We start from the raw sequence: 22878 nt of genomic DNA, 5'->3' as shown, positions 1-22878 counted from the left end.
GCAAAATAATTATCTCACACTGGTCGGGCAGACTGATAATATATGGATTTACTTTCACATTTTAGCATGTCGTATGTACATGATTCCGCTACTTTGGTTTCCAAGTGCCTTGTGGCAATACCAACGCCTGTTCTAGTATTACAAACTTGTTTGGAGTTTTGCATAAAGACCCTTTGGTTGAAAACTGATGTGTGAGGTTCATTTTCCGTGTATGAATATTGTAAATTCTGTGCAGACACGGACCATAAATGAAGAAACATGACCAGTATTATTACTCACAATATTGCTCCTGTCGATGTCTGTTACCAAATGACTTGTGATCTGAACTTTGTTGGTAAATGCCAACAGTTGGACTTAAACCATGATGAGGAGAGGACGGATTTCGAGCACCGCCTATGCGCTAGACCAACTTTTGATTGCATTGATGTTTCCAATAATATGTTGTGTAATTTTACTATTCTGACAGCCAGCCACTTCTGCCATGTGAAACTTCTTGGAGGTTGGCTATTTTCCTGTGGGAATAAAACATATTCATATATTCCTGCTAATATTTCAGGTGGTCCTTGTACTTTAACAAGCCTTGGTTTAAAGTTATTTCCTCTACGCCATGCTATTCGGCGGTTCATGCGATCCGCCTCCTAAAATGCCCCATCACCCGACTGCAATTCTGATGTACATTGTTGTCTGAAACTGAAGTTTTGGCATTGGGTATTTCCTTAGTGGTGATTTGGGGACTGGAAGCTGGGGGATATAAAACCATAATTAAGTTGGCTTGCCTGGTAATTAAGGGGCTTAATGAGACTTTGCAGGCTTTAACCAAGTTATTGCTCGATGATAGACATTTTAGGAAAGCTATTTTACAAAATAGAGCAGCCACCGATTACCCGTTTTTGAAGCATAATGTGGGATGTAGCGTTTTAGAAGGAATGCGGTGTTTTGACTTGGAAGATCGCTCCCGTTCTATTGAGGACCATATTAAGGACTTGAAAGATTTTGTTGCCAGAGTGACACAGGATAAGAACTGGGACTGGTAGTGTGAGATGTTTTCTTGGATTCCGGAAGCATTGCGTTCAGCTTTAGTTTGGGTTTTTGCCATTTTTGCTGTTTGGGTTTGTTGTTGTTGTATTTCTTGTATTCAAAATCTGTGGCGTTTCTTTCATAGGTTCTGGAAACCTCTTTTTCGCCCATTGGGTTATGATAGTTGAATATCCAAGGGGCGGAGTGTAGTGCGTTTGTGAAATGCGCAAGAAAACATGGCGGCGATGCGCAGACATCTTGGATACTCACTTCCATTTACCGCTATGAAACAGTATGAAAGCCTACATTTTTCTGGGCTCTGGGCTGAGCAAGTAAACATGTATTTCTGCTGCGAAGGCAAGGTCACATATTTATGTCAGATGACCAAGCCGGGAGAATAGTTATTGTATTGTTTGCCGAAGGTCAAGCTAGAAAGGGAGTCAGAGCACTCTGCAGGTGCAGTGATAAGGGGTAGTGGGACCGATGGAAAGGAGGGAAGAAGGGTTTTTTCCACTTCTAACTGGAATATTCCACTTTGTTTGCACCTCATGCTTATTGACTGCTCTTTGGCAGGTAACCCATGAGGGTTGGGGATCGAAAACAGCTCTTTAAGAGACAAGGTTTTTTTTCTTTTGGAATGCAGAGTTATAATTTGGGCCCCATGTGATGCAGTCTCACTTAGATCCTGTTAGAACGATCGATCTCTTAGCCTATCTGCTGTTGGACAAAGCAGTGTCGTAGTGGCCGAGATGAAGGTGTCTTCTGTGGCGATCATAATGGTGAAGCATTTTTTCTTTGTCTATATACAAGAGATGATGTGTTTATTTTTCTCTTTATGTAGGTTATAATTGAATAAAGGGCCTGTAATGCGCTATGTTTCTTATAACTATAACCAACGTGGAATGTGTAATTCTTTGCCTATCAGAGTCCAATGACTAATTTTGCAAGGATCAGGAGAACATAAGTACGGGATCTCCACAGGTGGCCACAATAAAGCATAACATGTACTGAACCTTATATGGTGACATCGTTGGACGCCGTCAAGGCTTTTGATTCAGTATATTGGGAGTGGATAGATGCAGCGCTGCAGGGTTTTGGGTTTGGTGGGAATGTCATTCATTGGATGAAACTCTTATATACCTCCCCCGCAGCCAGGGTTATATCTGCCAGACAGATATCGGGACAGTGGACTGTACAAAGGGGAACGAGGCAGGGATGCCTGCTTTCGCCCATGCTTTATATTTTAGCTTTAGAGCCAGTGGTTGTATATTTGCGACAAGAGTATTCAGAGGCGGGTACCAAAATTGGGGGAACAACGCATCTTATTTCGCTATATGCAAATGATGTGCTGCTGTATTTGTTTGAGCCACAACACAATTTACTGATGGTATTGGATATATTGGAGGACTTTGATAGGCTATCAGGGATTTCCTTTAACAGACAGAAATCATGACTTTTCTCTCTGGCTGAGCTGCGTGAAAAAGACATAACATTGCTACCTGAATGGGGGTTGAAATGGGAGTCGTACTTCTTTAAATATTTGGGAATACGAATAGCACATGCCCCCACGGACACGCACATACTCAACACGCAAAGGGCAGTGGAGGGTGCCAAGAAGTCTATAACTTTCTGGTCCCAGCTACCCCTCTCTCTTCTAGGTAGAGTTGCCATCACTAAACTGATTATACTTCCCAGACTATTATACAGCTTCACTAATGTCCATTACTATATAGAGGCTGCTTTCGTAATTTTGAAGGTATACTTCAGGACTTTGTGGGGCCCCAAAAGGCATATACTGGCACTCATTATTTTATCCCTGCCCTATAGGGAGGGAGGGGAACAGTTTCCACGTCTGGAACTTTACTACCTGGCTGCCCAATTGAGCTTTATTGCAAAATGGTTGACAGGTGATTTCACATCAGAACATGAGTTACTTCACACACTGATGAGACCTGCTTGGCTTAGGGAGGCCTTGTGGATTCCGACAAACTGGACTGACCCTCAGCCCCTGATACTATTAGTAGGCAGACAGATTTGGTCCAGAACACTGAAGTTGCTTCGGTTACAGCATCCCTACTCCCCTAATGTTCAGATTCTGGTAGGTAGATGTGTTAACTCAGACGAACTAAAGGTTATCCGATGTTGGGAGGAGGTTGGCATAACCACATGGGGTGATATGTACGAAAATGGGTTATTCAGGGATTTGGCCGGCCTTATGCAACGGGAGGCATTAAGTAGCGGACAATTCCAGAGGTAAATGAGAGTGGAGAATGTAGCTAAACTAAACTGGAGTGATTGGCCTGCTGAGCCACCGGGGGATACCTTTTTGGCCTTAATGCGCACTTTGAAAGATGGCTGGAGACCGGTATCCAGATTGTATAAACAATTGTTAGATGGAACTAGCGTTCAATCCACACAATTGAGAACACATTGGCAGGCGAACTTTGGATCAGAGCTTACAGATAAACAATGGGAATTGGCGCAGAGTTTTGTCAAGAATGTGTCCCGCAATGCTAGATTCAGGTTAATCCAAATTAATGTGCTCCACCGCACATACATGACCCACAGCAGAGTGGCCAGATTTAAAGTTGATGTGCCTTTTATCTGCCCTTGGTGCCATGGGGACTTTACTTTAGGTTATTTATTAGACGCTACCAAAGTGGCCTAGAGGCATACAGGGGACGAAGAGGGTGGGCAGGGCACAAAATCTGAATGGGTAGGCCAGGCAATCCCAGGCCCAGGGGTTTATCTAAGTTTTTAGCTGTTTTTCAAACTCTCCAAGGAAGCACAATTTCTTAGTTCAACCGGCAAGGCGTTCCACTTGAAGGGAGCCGCCACCCAAAAAGCACCTTTTTTATACTAATTCTAAGGACACTTTCAGTATCTGCAGCAATTTAAGAATACAAGAGCGAAATTCAACTTTACTTTTAAGTCTTTGGGCTATATACTCCGGGAAAAGCCCTGCCAGTGCTTTATAGGTAATAGTAAGATGCTTGAAGTCTATCCTGGAAACAATGGGCAGCCAGTGCAGACTTCTCTAAACCTCCGACACATGCTCACATTTGAACCCCATAATCGTTCAGAAGGTGCTATTTTGCACTACTTGAAGTTTGGCCAGTTCCCTTTTACCAATACCTACTAAAAGAGAACTGCAGTCGTCAATATCTGAGGAAATAATAGCTGTGCAATTATTTCACACCCCTTTTGAGAGTGAAAAGGGCGAATGTGGATCAGAAGCTGTATGTAGTAGGCTGACACTGATAACAGGCTATTCACCTCAGCCATCATGTTGAGTATCTGGTCAAATACCAGCCCCAATATTTTTCTTTTTCCTTTCGTGGAGATATCAAAGTTTGCAATGCGGAATAAATCATATTCCACGTTGAACTTAAGTAATCTGGTCCTAGACCCTACAATCATGGGTTCAGTTTTTTTGTGGTTCAAGGCCAGGCCACTCATATCCATCCACTCTTGTATCAATCCATAGGTTTCTGAAACCAGTATGGAATCGTTCTCGTAGTCACCTGTCAGCGGGATGAGACATCGAGAATCATCCATATAATTAGAGAAGCATATTCTTTTTTGCTCCAATAGTTGAAAAAGTGGCTGGCGCTTAAAGATGTTGTAAAGAAGAGGGGATAAGGAGGCTCCCTTCGGGACGCCATAGTACATTGGGGCTGGATCAGCTTTCCGCTTGCTGGCTGCACACCCGCATAGTCCTATTTCTTAAGAAAGACTGCATCCACTCTTTCGCCTGCTCACTAAAGTTGGCGACTTCCTGCAGTCAAGTCAAAAGCAGAGGGTGGTCCACTAAATCAAAAAGCAGATGATAAGTGCAATGACATCAACAGCATGGTTTTCCCCTTGTGGATACATCATATTATATTAGATTTCAGCTCCAGTAAGGCTGAATCTGTGCCGAAGCCTGATTTAAAACCTGACTGACCACCATTCAAAATAGGATGATCTTTTAAATGGCTCAAATTGTTTGTAGGCCATCCTATCCATTATTTTCAATAAAAATGGCTAATTAGATATTGGCCGATAGTTGGTGGCGACTTTGGGGTCCTGCCCTTTTTTTTTTTTTTTTAAAAAGTGGGGTAATCCACTCTTCAATCTTATGGGCACCGTTCTTCTGTACGGATGTGTTAAGAATTTTCGTAATGGAGCTAATCAAAAGCTCCAAACAGGCTTTAAAGTCAGTGGCTGGGAATGTATCCCCTTTGCAGGTGGAAGGCTTACGTTTGGCCAGGATAATGCAAAGCTCGTCTTCGGTTATGTTCATAAAATCATATTTTCGTTATAATACGAGAAATCAAAATATCTTCATTTGCAGTATTTTTTGCGGGCTCAATAGGCAGGCTAGTTTATTCTTTTTGATAGCAGTTTTTAGCTTCTCAGTTTTGTTTACCATGGCCTTTTTAATATGAACACACCACACCTGGTCTTTACAAATAGGTTGCTGAAATTTAATGTCAGGTTTCTCTAGTTCCTTCAGGATAGTAAAAATCACTTTGGAGTCGTGTTGAGCCTCCTCCTCTATATGAGAATCATAGGATTATTTTTTTTTGCTTTAATAATAGCCAGTTTAAAATTCCTGGCAGACTGCTGGTAAAATAGCTTATCCTCCTATTTTAGATCTTTTCCACTGATAGAAATTCTTCCTCTTATCTACTCGTAGTATTTTAAGGTCGCCTGAGAAACAAATATATTTGGGGTCAGAAATCACCTTCCTGTTTTTTAAAGTTGCTAGCATAGTTATGGCTTCATCCAGTAAGTACATCAAGGAGGGAGTCAGTCAGACTTTCAACATTCTCATTCTCAGTGGATGAGAGGTCCTTCTGTAACAGGGGGCACATCCACACTTTCTCGACTCCGGAGTGATCCTCCTCCTAATTTCTGGACATGTTACACATTTGTTTTACTAAGCCCTTTTTGCTACCTAGCTCTAGATTCATACTAAACTCGATGAAAAAATGATCGGACCATGGGCATGCAGAAATATCTAGCTTGTTTACATTAATATTATGTGAGAAGACTTAGTCTAGCATATGACATTTGCTATGCGTGGGTTTATCAATATGTTGATTGAAACCCAATGCCTTCATGAACCTGACCAGTTCCCCAGCTGCTAGATCTTTAGAATTATCCTTCCATACATTGAGAACCCCATTATAAGTCATTTGGTAGCACCCTTCAACTGTGCCAACACTAGGCTATTCAGATAAGAAACAAACTCTGGCATGGTCACTGGTGGGCGATAAATCAATAGCATGTTTACCGTCACAGAAGCATCAGGGACGATGCACATCTTATGCATATGCTGTAGACATGCAGGGTGGTGCAGCGCTTCAGCTCCCAGATTAGACAGGTTTGTGAGGACGGTGGAGTTAGCAGAATACCAATGGAACCCTCTTGAATGTTTACTGGGCATATACCCTAGATCGCAAAAGCATAAACATGTCACCAAGTTTATGGATCTAGTATGCATATTAGCTAAAAGATGTTTGGCAATGCCATAGAAAACTAAAAAGGGCCCACAGTTTGAGGCATGGCTTAAAGAACTTGGAATTTGGGGTGAGGCTAAAAAAAAAACAAGGTTTGGGGTGATATAGACATATGATGATGACACAGCAGTGAACTTTGAGGCATGGAAAGCTCTTATTGCATCTGTCTTTTATCCTTCAGATGATAAGCCACCCTGAGTGCCACTCATGTGTATTTGATCATTTTCCTTTTTTATTACTGTGCGGAATGCCGGGTTCCTTGATCCCTTCACAGGTGTGGTCTCCATGGAAAACACAACTGGCTTATATGAAATCTGCTTGGTACTCACTAATAACCAGTACTTATTTAGTCTAGACATGCAAGCACTGGTTAACGGTTCAAAATGTTTGAGTTTATGTATATTGGTTTAATTGAATGTAATATCAAACACTGGCTATTGAACTGCACACTGATTAATGGTTATGCAATTGTGTAATGAAACAACAATGAATATACCAATAAGGACACTTAAAAATAAAGAATTGTGGCTGGGTTTGGACTGGAAACGCTTTATGTACCACATCATTTACTGGGCGTAAATCCTGATCATTCTCCAATTGCTCCCTGTTGCCTTTTTGACAGGGTAGATCGCCGTGTGGCACGGCAATGTGGATTAGAATAGTGCTACTTTATCACTACACAGTGCACCTGGCAGGCTCAGAGATGAATACAGGGGGAGATTCTAGGTCACGCTAATTAATCCACACTTTCATCTTCCTTCTCGAGCTCTCCGCACATCCACCTCCAACTCTGAGGGTCAGACACTTCTCCAAGCAGTGCGTTGGGGACAGATCCATCTCCTCGGCTGGGGTCTCCCTCTGGAACGGCTTCCCTGCCTCTGTCAAACTTGAGCAGAATCACCTCTGGTTCCGGAAGCAACTCAAGACCTTCCTTTTCGCTTTTGCTTTCGCTCTTCCTCTCCCCTGCTGATGCACCTGACTGCTCTGCGCACTGGTCACCTGGTCAACCCCTATCGTCGGGCCCAGGCTCCTGCATGTCCAGTTGCCCTTGCACTGCATCCGGGCACCCAAGCACTTAAGGCTCTGTATCTGCAACCCTATAGTCCCTTCTCTCTACACTTATGAGCCACTCACTGGCTGCACTTGTGAGTTAACTGTGTTACCCCCTTCCCTTCCCCTCCCCCTTGGCACTTCTCCCCTTCCCCCTTCCCTGCACTTGCGTGATCTGAATGGCAAGGCCTAGTAAGATCGTTATTTTGTGCTCCCTTTGTTTCACCCTCCTTTTCTTGTCGCACCTAGAAACACTTTTGTACAGGCGCGTTATAAATGCCACATCATATCATCGTATCGGTCTGGGGTCGACTAATAGCTTGGAATTCAGGGGTTTTAGGATTGGGGCATAGGCAGAGGACATAACTCATAGTTGGCTGGGTGGGGGCCTGCCTTGGCCTATTTGTGATAACACGTACACCAAGGCGCCCAGCACTGTCTCATGGCCTTGCAGGGCAAATTTTTTTTTCTTAGAACAACATATTGGTAACACTTTGAGAACCAAATACAAACAAATAACATTTTGATCGTATAGGGATCCTTGGGATGCCCCCCCTAGCCCTGGCACATCACAAGTCTTCCAATGGGATATGCCTCACTCTAAAGCACCTAGGGAGTGGGGGATGGGGCAATTCCCTTCCCAACAACACTAGGAATGACTATCTGCCATGCCAATCTTTGTATGCTATCCAGAATCAGTCCAGAAAGGTTAGTACCGACTCCCGAATAAAACCATGTTTGATTCTTTTGCAAGATGCCCCTAGGAGTGGCCCATTGATCCAATTATTTTCAAAATAAAGACGAAAAGACTTTGGAATACACATCTAATAAATCAATGGGCTGATGATTTATGGGCTCGATTTTGTCTTTCTTAAAGATGGGCACAACATGAGGGGGTCTTCTCTGTAGCTGGGGTTGTTTTGCTTTACACATTTCTCTAAAAGGTAAGTTTTACATACTTGCCCATATAATGGGACTGTGCTTAAAAAGCCTATTGCACAGAGCATTAGGGCCTGGGGGAGGTGGGAATTACGACTCTTCTTAATGAGATACACAATATCTTCTTCATCGAAATCCAGGGATCAAGCGTCACCCTTTGTCACTAGTGGGAGTACACACAGGGTGCAGCAAATAAAACAGTATCTTATGTGAACCAAACTCATTCTAGAATTGGGTTCTCCTGTAAAACTAGTTGTGGCCTGCCCAGAGAGTTTGCCATTTTCCAATAATTAGAGTCCAATTTTTCAGCTGTATATGTCAATATTTTTTCCATTTTGTATTGGAGTGGATTATTACGTAACATTTTGACCTGAATATTATATTGTTGTCGATAAATACGGATGAATTCCATTTTTGTGTTTTCCTGCATATTACACTTGATGAAAAATTTGATGAGTGATTTTAACTCCTTATTACGTTTTGGAATCTCTGTGTTAAAGATGTGGGGACGTTGTGTCTGCTTAATTGTGGAATATTTGCTTGCCAGCGTGTTGCATATAAAAGTGTGTTAGTTGAATGGTAGATGGGCTTCAATTTTTTCATCCCAGGGGATGCAGTCCAATCATGAAATGAGCCCACTATTGAGCCTGCTAATCGCGTGTGTATACCATATAGGTCTCTATTTCCCAGTAGAGACATTAACTGTCAGTACGGCTCCCTTTCTGAGGATCTTTCATTAAATAGGGCGCATAACTTATGATGGTCACTAGAATCACCATTCTAGACTGAAAAGTAGCAAGACATTCTCAATAGGCCCTCGGATGCAAAGATATAATCAATACAAGAGAGTAGATTATCATGATGCCAAGTGTTCAATCCCAGCCAATCACCCTCAATGTTACTCTTTAAAGGGAAAAGATTGAAGTCTTTAGCACTTCCCTAAACAATACAAGTTCTAATACCCGGCAATCGTGATAAATCATTTGCAAATCTTTCAAGCAAGTAGTTAAAATACTTGCAAGCTTAATAATAAACATTTGTAAAGTAATTATTGCATCATTACCATGCCGATTAATCAATACAAAATCCACAGGCATTTCATAAATCATAATGTGGAGGACCAACAGCCCCGGAAATTAATCTTCAAAAATGTCAACTTCCGAGGCCCAACTTCCCTTTACGGCAACTCTTCAAAGTCTGCAAGGAATTGGCCAATCCTGCAGCAGCCTCCTCCTCTATCACACCCACCCAGGACCTTTGCTCGGTCCTGGCTTCTCGCTTCACTGCAAAAACCCATGACATCCTTTCCTCTCTCACTTCCATACATCTTACACCAACACCCCTGGAGCCTCGTTCGGCCCCTCCACCACTTCTCTCTTCTCTCATTCCCATCACACCTGACGAGGTCGCCAGACAAGTCCGGTTTAGGAAGGCCTAGTCCAAACATGTGAGCTCCTGCCCTTGCAAAACCATTAAGGACAACATTGACTCTCGCTCCAGCCTTGGCTGAACTCTCCAATCACTCCTTTGCCACTGGAGTTTTCCCAACTTCGCTTAAGCACTCCCTTGTGCACCCTCTGGTGACCCCCCCCATTCTGGCAAACTACCGTCCCATCTCTATCACCCCTTTCCTGGGCAAACTCCTGGGGAAGCTGGCTATCTCTCAGCTCACCCTCCACACTGAAACTGCCGGTTGCCCCCACAACCATCAGTCTGGCTTTAGAGCATCCAGAGGCACAGAACCTGCTCTTCTGAACACCTGTGAAGACATGCTCTCAAATCTTGACACTAACACTCATTCTTCTTGACCTCTCCTCTGCTTTCGACATGATAAACCACAACATCCTGATTGCACGTCTCTGTGACACCCTGGGAATAACTGGTCAGGCCCTGGCGTGGCTAACCTCCTTCCTCTCTGACCACCCATCCCAGGTGGAACTTGGGCCCTTTCTCTCCACTATCACTCTTTCAACCTGTGGCGTCCCTGAGGGCTCTAACCTGTCCCCCTGGATCTTCAATGTCTACATGGCTGCCCTGGCACGTGAGATTGCCAGTTTCACCTCTAATTTCCAGTTTTATGCGGATGACACACAACTCTCCTTCAGGCTACCCTCAGCCACCTCCTCTACCTCACTCATACCGGACTGTCTGGCCGCAATTTAGTCATGGTGAGCTGCAAACAACTCTGCCTCAACGCCAGTAAGACCGAGATCATTTGCTTTGGGAATCCTGCTCCCGCTTTCCCACTCTCACTCTGGCCGGCCTCCCTTGGTCCTGCGCCCGCACCCACATGCGACCTTGTGGTCATTTTCAATTCCACTCTCTCCTTCTCCACTCACATTTCGGACATCTCTAAAAAGTCTAACCACCAGCTGCACCTCCTTAGAGGCACTGTTCCTTTTCTCACCTTCCCCCAGAGGCTCACTGTCTCCAGAGCCCTGGTTCTCTCAAGGCTTGACTACTGCAACAGCCTCTTTCTCAACCTCCCTGCCTCTGCTCTGCGCCCTCTGAAACTCATCCAGAACAGAACCGCAAGACTTATCCTTGGCCTCAAGCCCAGGGACCGCATCTCTCCAACGCTGAAATCCCTCCACTGGCTCCTCGGGCTGCAAGGATCAAGTTTAAGACCCTCTGCATTGTTCACAAGGCTTTCTGGGGCCTGGTACCCACCTATCTTCACTGATGCCTTCCTAAATACTGTCCCTCCCAAGCCCTCTGCTCATCTACCTCCAACCTTCTACAAGTGTACCAGTTCTCTAAGCAGAGATTTGGAGGGAGATCATTATCCTCAGCAAGGGCCTCCCTCTGAAATAGCCTCCCTCCCGTCCTCCGTTTTGAGCCTGATCTCCAAAAGGTCCAGAAACTCCTTAAGATATTCCTCTTCTCCTCTTCCTTCTCTCTCCCCCTACCATGCTAATCCTCATTCTCCGATCTATCCCTCTCTCCTTCCTTTTCCACACACCATGCCGACTGGCCGCTGGGACTACCTCAGAGTCTCACAGGTCCCCAGCACCTTCGCCAGTCCTCCAGCACTTGCCTCAGGGCCTACACTTGCCTCATTACTATTATATACATATAGTGTAGACGAGTCAGACATAGACCAGTTTTTAAATTCTGTCCTGATCACAAGGCTCCAAGCAGAAAAAAATACAGCCCCTGGAATCTCCCATTACCACACAGAAAGTGATAGACATAATTAGTAGTATGAAGGGTGGGCACCACCCCGGGGGGAATAAAGCTTCACGGTATACTTCTATAAAAGATATCACTCCACCTTGGCTCCATTCATTGCGAAACTGTTTAACAACGCAATGAAGACAGGCTCCCTCCCAAAGTCTATGCTCGTGGCTTTGATAGTGATTCGAAAAGAAGGAAGAGACCCTGCCCAGTGCCAGTCTTATACACTCATCTCTCTGCTGAACACTGAAGTTAAAATATTGGAAAAAAAGCTGGCCAATAGACTGTCACCTGATGACTTCACTGGTTCAGGTAGATCAAGTGGGGTTCATCCCAGGACGGCAGGGAGCAGACAACGTAAGAAAGTTGATCAACCTAATACACGAAGCAAAACAGAAGGGTCAAGAAGCATATTTGATATCCATAGATTCAGAAAAGGCCTTCGACCGAGTCGAATGGGGGTACATGGGAAAGGTCTTACGGAGGATGCGGTTCGGTAGTAACTTTAGGCAGTGGATCTCAGCTTTATACAACAGCCCCACAGCAAAACTGGCAACCACCTGTAGTCCTAAATCTTTTGCAGTGGTCCCAGAGGGAACTGCACAGGTTTCCGCCTAACACTGGTGTACAGCGGTGGGATTTGTATCGAGTATACAGTTTAGAGTGCTTTTCGACACTGTAGGATAACTAACCACAAAACTTTGCACAAAAAGCAACTTTCAAAAAACATGTCTACGATGGAAACTTACAGTCAAGAGTCCTTGTCAGGTGAAAATACTGAGGGTTTGCGAGCTCTCTGTAGGCAAGAGAATCTTTCTGTAAGAGGCAAGAAGTTAGAACTAATCGAGAGATTGCTGGCGAACCAAAGTCTGGGTACTGGTTCAGAGGAACCAAGCTCCCCAGCAAGTGTAGATAACAGTAATGGTGTTGATCTCAATCATAATTCTGATGATAGCGATGAAGAGGCTGACGAGGACGGTGAGGCTAACGAAAATGTCTCCCCTGCTCCTCTACCCGCCTTACCAGCTGTGCCTACGGGGCCCATACCAGGTCCCACAAGTAACCCTGCTTATTTTGAACTTGAAAAAATGAAGCTCGAATTAGAATACAAACGGTTCTTGGCTCAATCTGAACGAAACCAAGAGCTCGAGTTCAGACGGATGAATGCCCAGGCTGAGCAGAAGCAAGCTGAGTTAAGACTCAGGGAAATAGAACTTAATCACGAGTTAGAGATGAAAAAGTTGTCTATGGAAAATGCTTCTTTCTCCTCTGGTTCCTCTAGGAGCTCCAGTCCCAAAAGACCCCGGATGCCGAAGGAATTAGTGGGTATGTATGAACCGAGATTGGATGTGTTGGATTGGTTGAAAATGTTTGAATACAATCATGGGCTCCAGGACATCACCGGGAATGCTTTACTTCCCTGGTTGTTCTCTAGGCTCCCTCCTGTTGCGACTGATGTGGTAATGGAGTTGGGGGAGGCGGATAAGACGGATTACGAAAGTGTGAAACTAGCTTTAATAGCTAGATTCGGGAAGACCCCTTCCCAGTATCTTAAGAGGTTTAGAACCCTCAAAAAGCATGATGGTACCCCTTGGGCTACCTGGGTGAGTGAAGGGTTGAAGAACTTAGAGGGATGGATTAAGGGTTACAAAGTGAACACTTATGAGGGTATGAGGAATCTTTTTATGTTGGAGTCTATTTATGATGCCTGTTCTCCTGAGCTCAGACAGCACTTGGCTGATTCGAAGGAATTGGATTCCCGGGAGCTAGCAAAGGCTGCTGGCTTATGGGTTGCCAACAGGGCTACTCATAAGGATTCTGGGGCAACTCAGAAAAAGGATGAGGGAAAACAGCCTAAAAAAGACTCCAAAGAGAATTCTAATAACTCACATTCCAAAGAGGGCCCCAAACAAAACCAGAAGGGTAAGCCACAAGGAAAACCGCAGCAGAATAGTGTGTCTTCTGGTGCCAAACCGGAAGGAGGTCAGAACAAGCCACCATTCCAGAAAGCATTCGGTAAATGCTTTGTTTGTGGCTCGACTGACCACGTGAAAGGAGATCCCAGATGTAAGGGTAAACCTTCAGGGGTCCAGCTTGTCTCCTTAGCCTTCGCTCCAGAGGAGGAAGTCCAAATGGCAAGTGGAAACTTTCTACTGCTAGCTGACGAACCCATTGGAGTCTCAGCCAGCGTTTCTTTAGTATCTCTGGGGTTGTGGGAACAACAGAATTTAGATGTCTATAATTCTATCCCCGATAATACTAAAGAGTATTATAAGGACAGTGTCCAGGTGAATGGTCAGGAGACTCCTGCCATTAGGGACACTGGGGCCAGCATAACTGTGGTGGATAAATCGTTTTTTCAGGCTGAGGATGTTGCTAAGGCACCCAAACGCCTCACCAAGTTAGCTGGAGGGCCTGTGCAGATGCTTCCCCAATTACCAGTTCTCATCCAGTGTAACAACATGACTGTAAAGATACCTGTCAGCATACAGAGTGAGGTACCAGGACGCGTACTGTTGGGTAACGATTTGAAAACTCTCTGAGTTGTATCGCATACTCCCAGACCTCCTAGTAAACGGTTACAGGAGCTAACCAGACCTGCAAGAGAGAGGACCATGCGCGGTACTCTCCAGGAGATGATGAAGAAAGAAATCACTCCTGCTCCACTGGAATTGTCGGCCGCTGTCTCCAAGAAATAAGAAGCGAAAGGGAAACCTAAGGCTTCTATCCCGAAACCAGCAGCCAGCATTCCAGTGCAGCCCACACAGACTTCCCTGCGGTTGTCCAAAGTTACACCCGTAACTCCACCTACAGCTGAGGCTGAGAGGGAGGTACAACCCTGTGTGGTAGAATTAGACTCTGAGGAAGAGCTAATGGAGGGCCAGGAACTCATTGGAGATCTGGATCCTGTTGACCATCCTGAGTTGCAGTCTTTACTGGCAGAAGGTGGACCCAGCAGGGCAGACTTCAGTAAGGGACAGAGAGAATGTCCAACTCTGGAAGGTCTTCGCCACCAGGCAGAAGCTCAGGCTGAAGGGCAAGAGCCTGGGAAATACAGGTTGCACTGGGAAGATGGCCTCTTCTACAGTGAACCGACCGAGTCTACACCTGGAGACTACAAACGACTTGTAGTACCCCAAGAGAACAGACCACAGTTCTTGCAGTTAGCCCACGAGATTCCTTTGGCTGGTCACTTGAGTTTTAAGAAGACTAAGGAAAGGCTCTCTCTCTACTTCTATTGGCCGAAGATGGGGGCCGAAGTAGAAAAACACTGCAGGAGCTGCCACACCTGCCAGATCTCTGGTAAGGTTGGCTCCAAGAATGTGGCACCTTTAGTGCCTCTCGCAGTTGTGGGAGTCCCATTTGAGAGAGTAGGGATTGACATTGTTGGTCCCCTTGATCCTCCAACCTCCTCAGGCAACAGGTTTATACTTGTTGTAGTAGACCATGCTACTAGGTATCCTGAGGCAATTCCTATGAGGACTGTTACAGCTCTGGCTGTGGCTAAGGCCCTCCTTGGTATTTTTACTAGGGTCGGGTTTCCTAAGGAAGTAATCTCTGACAGGGGGTCAAACTTTATGTCCAACTACATGAAAGCCATGTGGAAAACCTGTGGAGTTACTTACAAGTTCTCAACAGTTTACCACCCACAAACCAATGGGTTGGTAGAACGGTTCAACCGAACCATGAAGAGCATGATAGGTGCTTTAGAGGAACCCCTTAAGCGTAAGTGGGACCTTCTACTGCCATGCCTTCTCTTTGCTTATAGAGAAGTCCCTCAGGAAGGAGTAAGTTACTCGCCCTTCGAACTACTCTATGGTCATCCCGTCAGAGGTCCATTGGCCCTGATTAAGGAGGGGTTGGAGAGTGCTCCTTCCCCCAAGCCAGTCAGAGTGACTGACTACGTGATAGGTCTCCGGAGGAGAATGTCACACATGATGACGGAAGCAAGCGATAACTTGAAAGCTGGACAAGCATTGGCCAAGCACTGGTACGATCAAAAGGCTAACATGGTTGAGTTCGCTCAAGACCAGCTCGTTCTCGTTATGATCCCAACAAGGCAGAGGGCCTTGCAAGATAAGTGGATGGGATCTATCTGGTGGACTTGGGCAATCCCAAGGAGGCTCCGACGGTCTTTCACACCAACCGACTTAAAGCGTATGTCTCGCGACCTGATGTAGGAGCGTTGCTTCTAGCGTCATCCGAGGAAGAAGAAGAGAGTGAAGCTCTTCCGGATCTCCTCAGAGGCTTACCTTTAGATGAAAAAATTGAAGGAGTAAATCTCTCCTCCAATCTGACACCCGAGCAACAAGAAGAGTGCAAATCTATGTTGAATCAGTTTGCCTCTCTGTTCTCGCTTTCACCAGGCTTGACCCCTTGGGGCCAACACGACATACTCACTGGTGACTGTCTGCCAGTCAAAAGCAGAGGATACCGCATGTCAGAAAACGTATGAACCCACATCAAAGGTGAGGTCAGCAAGATGCTTGATCTCGGGGTAATAGAGCCCTCTACTAGTCCATGGTCTAGCCCAATTGTGTTAGTACCAAAGGCCGGATCTAAAGAACTTAGATTCTGCGTGGATTATAGAGCTCTTAATCCAGTCACCAAGACTGATGCCCACCCTTTGCCAAGAACAGATGAGTTGGTGGATAAACTTGGCGCCGCCAAGTTCCTCAGCACATTTGACTTGACGTCAGGCTATTGGCAAATAGCCCTGACAGACCATGCCAAGGAAGGAGAAAACTGCATTTTCTACCCCCGTTGGCTTATACCAGTTTCAGGTAATGCCTTTCGGATTAAAGAATGCACCTGCTACGTTTCAACGGATGGTAAACCAGGTTCTGAATGGGATGGAGGACTTCTGCATGGCATACATGGATGACATCGCAGTGTTCAGCAATTCCTGGGAAGAACATGTAACCCACCTGAGAGATGTTTTGCAGGCTCTTGGACGAGCCAATCTGACCATAAAGGCGAGCAAATGCCAAATTGGACAGAGTAAGGTAGTCTATCTTGGGCATGAGGTAGGCGGTGGAGAAATAAGGCCTTTGCTCAGTAAAATTGAAGCTGTGCAAAATTGGACAACACCGACTACTCAAACCCAGGTGAGAGCCTTCCTAGGCCTCACTGGGTATTACAGGAATTTCATAGAGAACTATGGGACCATAGCTTCTCCACTGAATGTCATCTCCTCGCCCAAATTTCCTAAAAAGGTTAGATGGAACGAGGAGTGCAATCAGGCTTTTGAAAACCTGAAAAAGGCTCTTTGCCAAGCCCCAGTACTCAGAGCTCCTGATTACCGCCAACACTTCATTGTGCAGACCGATGCTTCAAATGTAGGAATAGGTGCCGTACTCAGTCAACTGGATGGGAAAGGTAGGGAGCACCCCGTTTGCTTCATCAGCCGCAAGCTGAAGGATCCTGAAACAAGGTGGGCAACAATCGAAAGAGAGTGCTTTGCTATCGTGTGGGCTCTGAAGAAGTTTAGGCCATACTTGTATGGTTCTACTTTTGTCATTCAGACTGACCACCAACCCTTGAGATGGTTAATGCAAATGAAAGGGGAAAACCCAAAACTATTGAGATGGTCGATCTGCCTGCAAGGGTTTGATTTCACCATTGAGCACAGGTCAGGATGTCACCACCAAAATGCTGATGGTCTCTCTAGGATGTATGTCATCGACTAGAGGTATGAGATTCATCCAGGAGTGGATTAAATCCTCCTGTCCCTTAGTCTGGGGGGGGGGGGCGAGTGTTAGGGAGAATTCTCTGTTTAGGCTGAATTTCCTAACCTAGTGAGTCCCCCAGCAGCTTTGCTGGATTTCGGGAGTTTGTTTTTTTCCATCCTGCCAAGAGTGAGACTCTTCTCCTCCCACTCTTGGACATGAATGTGTGTAATTCCTTTGAATGTCAATGTGTTCTATGGGCTATGGGGTCTTTTACTCCATAGGGTCTCATATGTTTTTCTATGTGTGTTACACCGCACCCTACGTGCCGTAACACTGGGGCGTCCTAGCAGACCTCCGTCATAGACTCCATACCCGGGGACTGACTACTGTCTCCCCGGGCATGTAAAGTCACCATTGGCTTTACTAGACCTAAATTTACTAACAGAACTAGTACAAACCATCTTATTGTGGACGTACTAGTAGGGGTAATTCGATTACTCCTGGATCTGTTACTCGAGGGGGCACTGTCCCGTCCCCCCTCGTCGAGTTTTGGCTGGTGGCAGTGGAAACTACTTGTTATGTTCGACCCCGAACCTAACCCTATGGGATTCGTCCCATTGTTGGAGATCGATACTTTTCCTCGTTAATCTCTAACGTACCACCGGTCTACTTATCGTAAATAAGTTATCAGATGGTATTTTCTGCCAGAACTCGGTTTTTAAAATGGCGTCTGTGTTCGTCTCTGTGACTCCTAAACCAAAGGTTGAGCCCTTTTGTTCCACTTTTGGCGGGCTCTGTACAGAGACCCTCCAAAGTGGTGCCATTCTGTCTGGGTTACCACAGGCTTGTGGGAGGGGGTTTAGGCACCCTGGACCGAGTTGCCTTGCCAACTCCGGTCGCACTCTGGAGTGATTGGCCCAAGTGGTGAGCCTTCCCGCTCACCACTTAGCATGTGTTGATTGACAGCTAGGCTGAATGAATGGGGGTTTTCTGCATAAAAGCAGGGCTTTTGGGACTGGATCTTCAGAAGTCGCCACAGGACCTAGGAATCCGACGAGGGTAACGCTGAGCCGACCTGCACGACGACACCTCCGGTGGAGCCCTGCGGAACCGACTCACCACTTCCCGACGACAGTGGAGATCTCCCTGCCGGAGAGTCTCTTCCCCTGACTGGTGGGAACAACCAGTCCCCTTTGCTTTTTATTCGCCTCAGGATGCAGTGGTCGAATTGCCCGTGCAGCGCACCTCGGCAACCGGATAGCCACTACCCCTGTACCGCGACAAAAAGGTGGTGCCTTGTGACGGAGCACTCCGCGGCTGGTCTCTTCCCTGGTGGCACTTTTCTTCGACGACGAGAACCTCTCTACTCTTGGCAAAGACCCGACGTGCATCCACCACCAGGAACAACTGCCCCCGCCGGAGCTGCCCTCCACAACAAGGTACCGTGTCTGCCTGGCTTTCCTTTCGATCGGTTCGAGTGAGGTGTCTTAATCCTCTCTGTCCCGTTGGGTCGCCTCCAAGCTTTTGTCATTCATTGTTCTGAACTGGTTCAATCTGCCGATAACAATTTGCTACAAAGACTTGAATGCATCTCCACTAGAGACTTTTTGGGACACATCGCCTTGCCTCTCTCCGAGTGGGCCTGGCCTCTGAACTTTATGATCTATTGTGGTTCTTGCCTTCTAACCGTACATTTTGCCCGTGAAGTATTGAACTGTGTTGATTTCGTAACCTGCCTATCTTTTTCTCTCCCGTCCTAACTAATATTAGAGTGCCATCTAGGTTGAGGTATACACCTCTGTCTGTAAATAAGTTGTGCCGGTAGAACCTAGACTTGTCGAAATATTGCTAGGGGGATTGATCGTTTCTTCTTCGTAGAGTAATTGTGTTTGATTTGTTTGCCGTGAAAGTGCCATAGTGTTTTTCATAGATGTTTCGTTATAAATAAATACCTTAATATCTTTACACTAAGCCTCGTTGCGTGTTTGCTTGTCTTGCTGGGAAGAATTGCCCTATTTTGTATACTCCACATACTGCTCAACTCTTCTTGAGGGAAGTCTGACTGCTCAGCCACAGCTACCAAGTGAATCTGTGTGGTACAGACTGCTACCAAGTGGGTTCACCGCCAACCACCTGTAGTCCTAAATCTTTTGCAGTGGTCCCAGAGGGAACTGCACAGGTTTCCGCCTAACAACTTGCATACCTAATGTAGCCCCCGTACCATGAGGTGAGGCTTTGCCAGACTATGGACCCATACCAATGTTGCTTTTTACTTACCTGTACTTGCATACCTGATGTAGCCCCCGTACCATGAGGTGAGGCTTTGTCAGACTCTGCATTCATGATCTCTATTCTCATGTTGTAACTTTCATGCTCGGTCCGACACACTGTGACTTTATTACTGCACATAAATCGTAACTAGCGCCTAGATGCTTCAGGGATTTGTGCGCTGCTAAAAATGAAAGATAGAATAAATATTCTAATATAGTACACTGTTAAGAGTCAGTTGTAGGGTCATGGCATTCACACGAGTGTTCATTTATTAAATAGAAGTAATATAATGCACCAACTTACCTTCCCCAGGCAGCTCGTTTTTGGAGACATTCAAACGGTCCTACTTCCATGGCAAAGCTTACTGTGTCACTATAACTTAGTGATGACTTCTTAAATCTGCAAGTTCAACCAAAGCAAAAAAAGTAAGTATACGTTCACAGAATGAGAAACTGTGATTATAGAGCTTTCTGATGAAGCCATACATAGAGTTGTTTTGGTGCTCCTTAAAATCTGGGAAGAGGTAGGTGGGGGAAGTTTAGCAGCCTATTTAGACTCTTGGAGACCATCGCTGTGATTACACTTTGAAAAGGATGAAAACTGCACACCTCCCTCAAATAAAAGGTTTTTACTAACACTCTGCAGGTCTTTTTAATTATTTATTTTGGATGCTCCATTCCAATAAACTCTACTTATCATCCATTCACCCCACCCCCATCTCTATGCTGTTGTAACCTTTGTATGTTTGATATTGTGCCACTCATGCACTAGTCCCCAATCGGACTAGAGAGATCCAACTTCAGAGCACTAGGTGCCTATATGTGCACACAAAACACAATGGGGAAGGCCCAAGGAGCTGCAACCTCCACCAAATGCTCAATGTAGTATCACACAAAATAGATGGACGTTTTTCAAGGTTCTGTATGCAACTTCTATTCAATCAGCAGTCTACAGCTCGCTAAATCAGAAAGTCTATCTATCCTTATCCTGAGTGATTTTCTAATCCTAGCTGGCGCTGGTGTGTCCGCTATCTAGGAATGGGGATAGATAAGAAGTTAGCCCTAGTCGGACTGACTAGTTCTCATATACTGATATACAGCAGGTCGCACCCAAATGTTTTTTTGTTGTCGAGAGGTCTGTGATTTAAAAGGGTGGAAACAAAATTATATATATATATATGAGAATCACAGACTACCTCCTGTATTCACCAAAATTGTAAACCCAAACCAGTCACACAAAGATTAGCACATTTATCAATGTGTATAAACCAAACTGAAACACCACATGTTTTCACGCAGGAAACTATACATTTATTCAAGAAGATTGAATAGAAATTAGTATTTGAATAACCCCTGTTTTCTGACCCTGTTCCTGACACTAGTCTTAATTCAGAATCTACCTGTCTTGGTATATTTAGGTTGTTTTTTGTTCCACAAGCCGGACGTTGTTTATAAATCTATGGGTATGTACAATTGTAGCTTTGCTGCTCATCTGCAGTGAACCCTATTTCTGGTATATGTCAACTCCAAACATCACTCAGGAATTACTTCCAATTTTTGCAGCATGCTCTATGGCATTAGTCCCACACATTGGATCACATATTTTATTTCAAAGGACATTTGTATCTTCTCATGCTCTGTATCATTCATCCTAGGGTAGCTAATGTTTGCCGACAGATTTGCTAATTTAGACCATCTTTGTGAGTGTTCAAATAGAATATCCATAGTTGCTCTCTCTTTAGTAACATAGCTCTTATATCGCCCTTCTTCTTGGGGTTTGAATTTTCTCAAGGAATGTCCATTTCAAATCATTCACATTATGTTTTGCTGCAATGTAATGTTCCACTTATGGTGCTGTGAGTCTTTTAGTTCTAATACACGAGCAGTGTTCACAAATCTTTTTTTTTTTTATACTACATTGAGCATTTGGTGGAGGTTGCAGATCCTTAGGCCCTCCCGATTGTGTTTTATTACTCCTTCTAGCAGTGTCAACACCGCAATCTAGTGCATTTAGTAACACTTTAAATGAAAACAAAGGACATATATACAGGATTACATCACATAAACCAAATTGAAAAAAGAAAATGACTGTAGCAAATTATCTAGCCTATGCAGAGGAGTTTGTTGAAGGGATATTAGCAAACCCCTCAATCTGGAAACAGAATCTCCAACAGCACCCTGTGTATCTGGAAATAAATGAACTGGAAATCCTGTGGAAAAAGCGAATCCGCACAGAGTTGCATGGGGCAATGATGACCAAGCATCTAGAATAAAAAATGAATTTTAAATCCAGATTGACCAGCAATATTGAGTGACTCAAGAGCATAGTACTGGTAAGAAACAGTATACATGAGAGCAATAGACTAGATTATATATATATATTGTGAATATAAATATGGTGTAATTTCGGCCTGCGAGAAGGAGAAGAAGCAACAGACCCCACATCTTATGTGGAAAATATGTTCTTACAAGAGATAGGTTCTGGGAACCTCTTGCAGGGCTTCACAATAGAAAGAGCACATACAGCCCTAACCAGAAAACCGCAACTAGTATCCCCTGCGCGACCAATCATAGCAAAATACCTCAATTACAAGAATAGGGAGAAGATCTTATCCTATTCGAGGCAGGGTGGCACAATACAGAGAGCAGCAGCAAGCCTGGCGATATACCCGGACTATACCTTTCAAGTACAGAAAAGCAGGGCTCACTTCTCATCAGCCAAAGCCAGGCTTCGTAAAGCGGACCTGAAATACATGTTTATGTACCTTGCTCAACTAAAGGTTCTTCACAAAAATTGAGCACTGTTCTTCAACCTCCCTGAAGCACACACGAGGATGGACAGAGAACAAATTAGCCCCTACACAGAGAGCAGAGTCACCCCGCCGTAACATAACAATTCTGCAAAGGTAGCAAACAGGAATCAGGGATCATGATGTCACCAACTACACTTTCTCATGATCGAACAGTACCATCCCGGCGCCAGCTGGGAATCACAGGACAAGCGGGTTACCAACTAGGCAGACCACCTCTCAAGATCGCAGATGTTACTTCGTTTATGTATACTGCAGGATCCACTTTAACTACGTAACCATCGCCCCCGAGGAAGGGGACCCAATCCCGGGCTGCTGCCAACCCGCCCTCAAGAGTTTTTCTTCTTGGGAAGCTTGTTTCTGCGCCCAACCACTGCACGCTAGTCTCCAGACCAGACACTGGAGGCGGCTGCAAAAAGCAGATGCGCCCGAGCAT

At 45.1% G+C, this 22878-nt stretch overlaps 1 protein-coding gene across 2 annotated transcripts in view; it reads right to left on the bottom strand.

The window, feature by feature from the left end:
• SLC36A4 (solute carrier family 36 member 4) overlaps positions 1 to 22878 on the bottom strand; it is a 1175100-nt gene that overhangs the window by 852751 nt on the left and 299471 nt on the right. For both annotated transcript variants that reach the window (XM_069639305.1, XM_069639306.1), the window contains one exon: positions 19937 to 20032. In XM_069639305.1, the coding sequence (XP_069495406.1) occupies positions 19937 to 20032 (96 nt within the window). The remainder of the gene's footprint in view (positions 1 to 19936; positions 20033 to 22878) is intronic.

Source organism: Ambystoma mexicanum, chromosome 7q, assembly GCF_040938575.1.
Source record: "Ambystoma mexicanum isolate Mex_15411 chromosome 7q, UKY_AmexF1_1, whole genome shotgun sequence".
Lineage (NCBI taxonomy): Eukaryota > Metazoa > Chordata > Amphibia > Caudata > Ambystomatidae > Ambystoma > Ambystoma mexicanum.
Note: the sequence above shows the minus strand (reverse complement) of the source record. Positions and strands in the feature narration are given on the sequence as shown.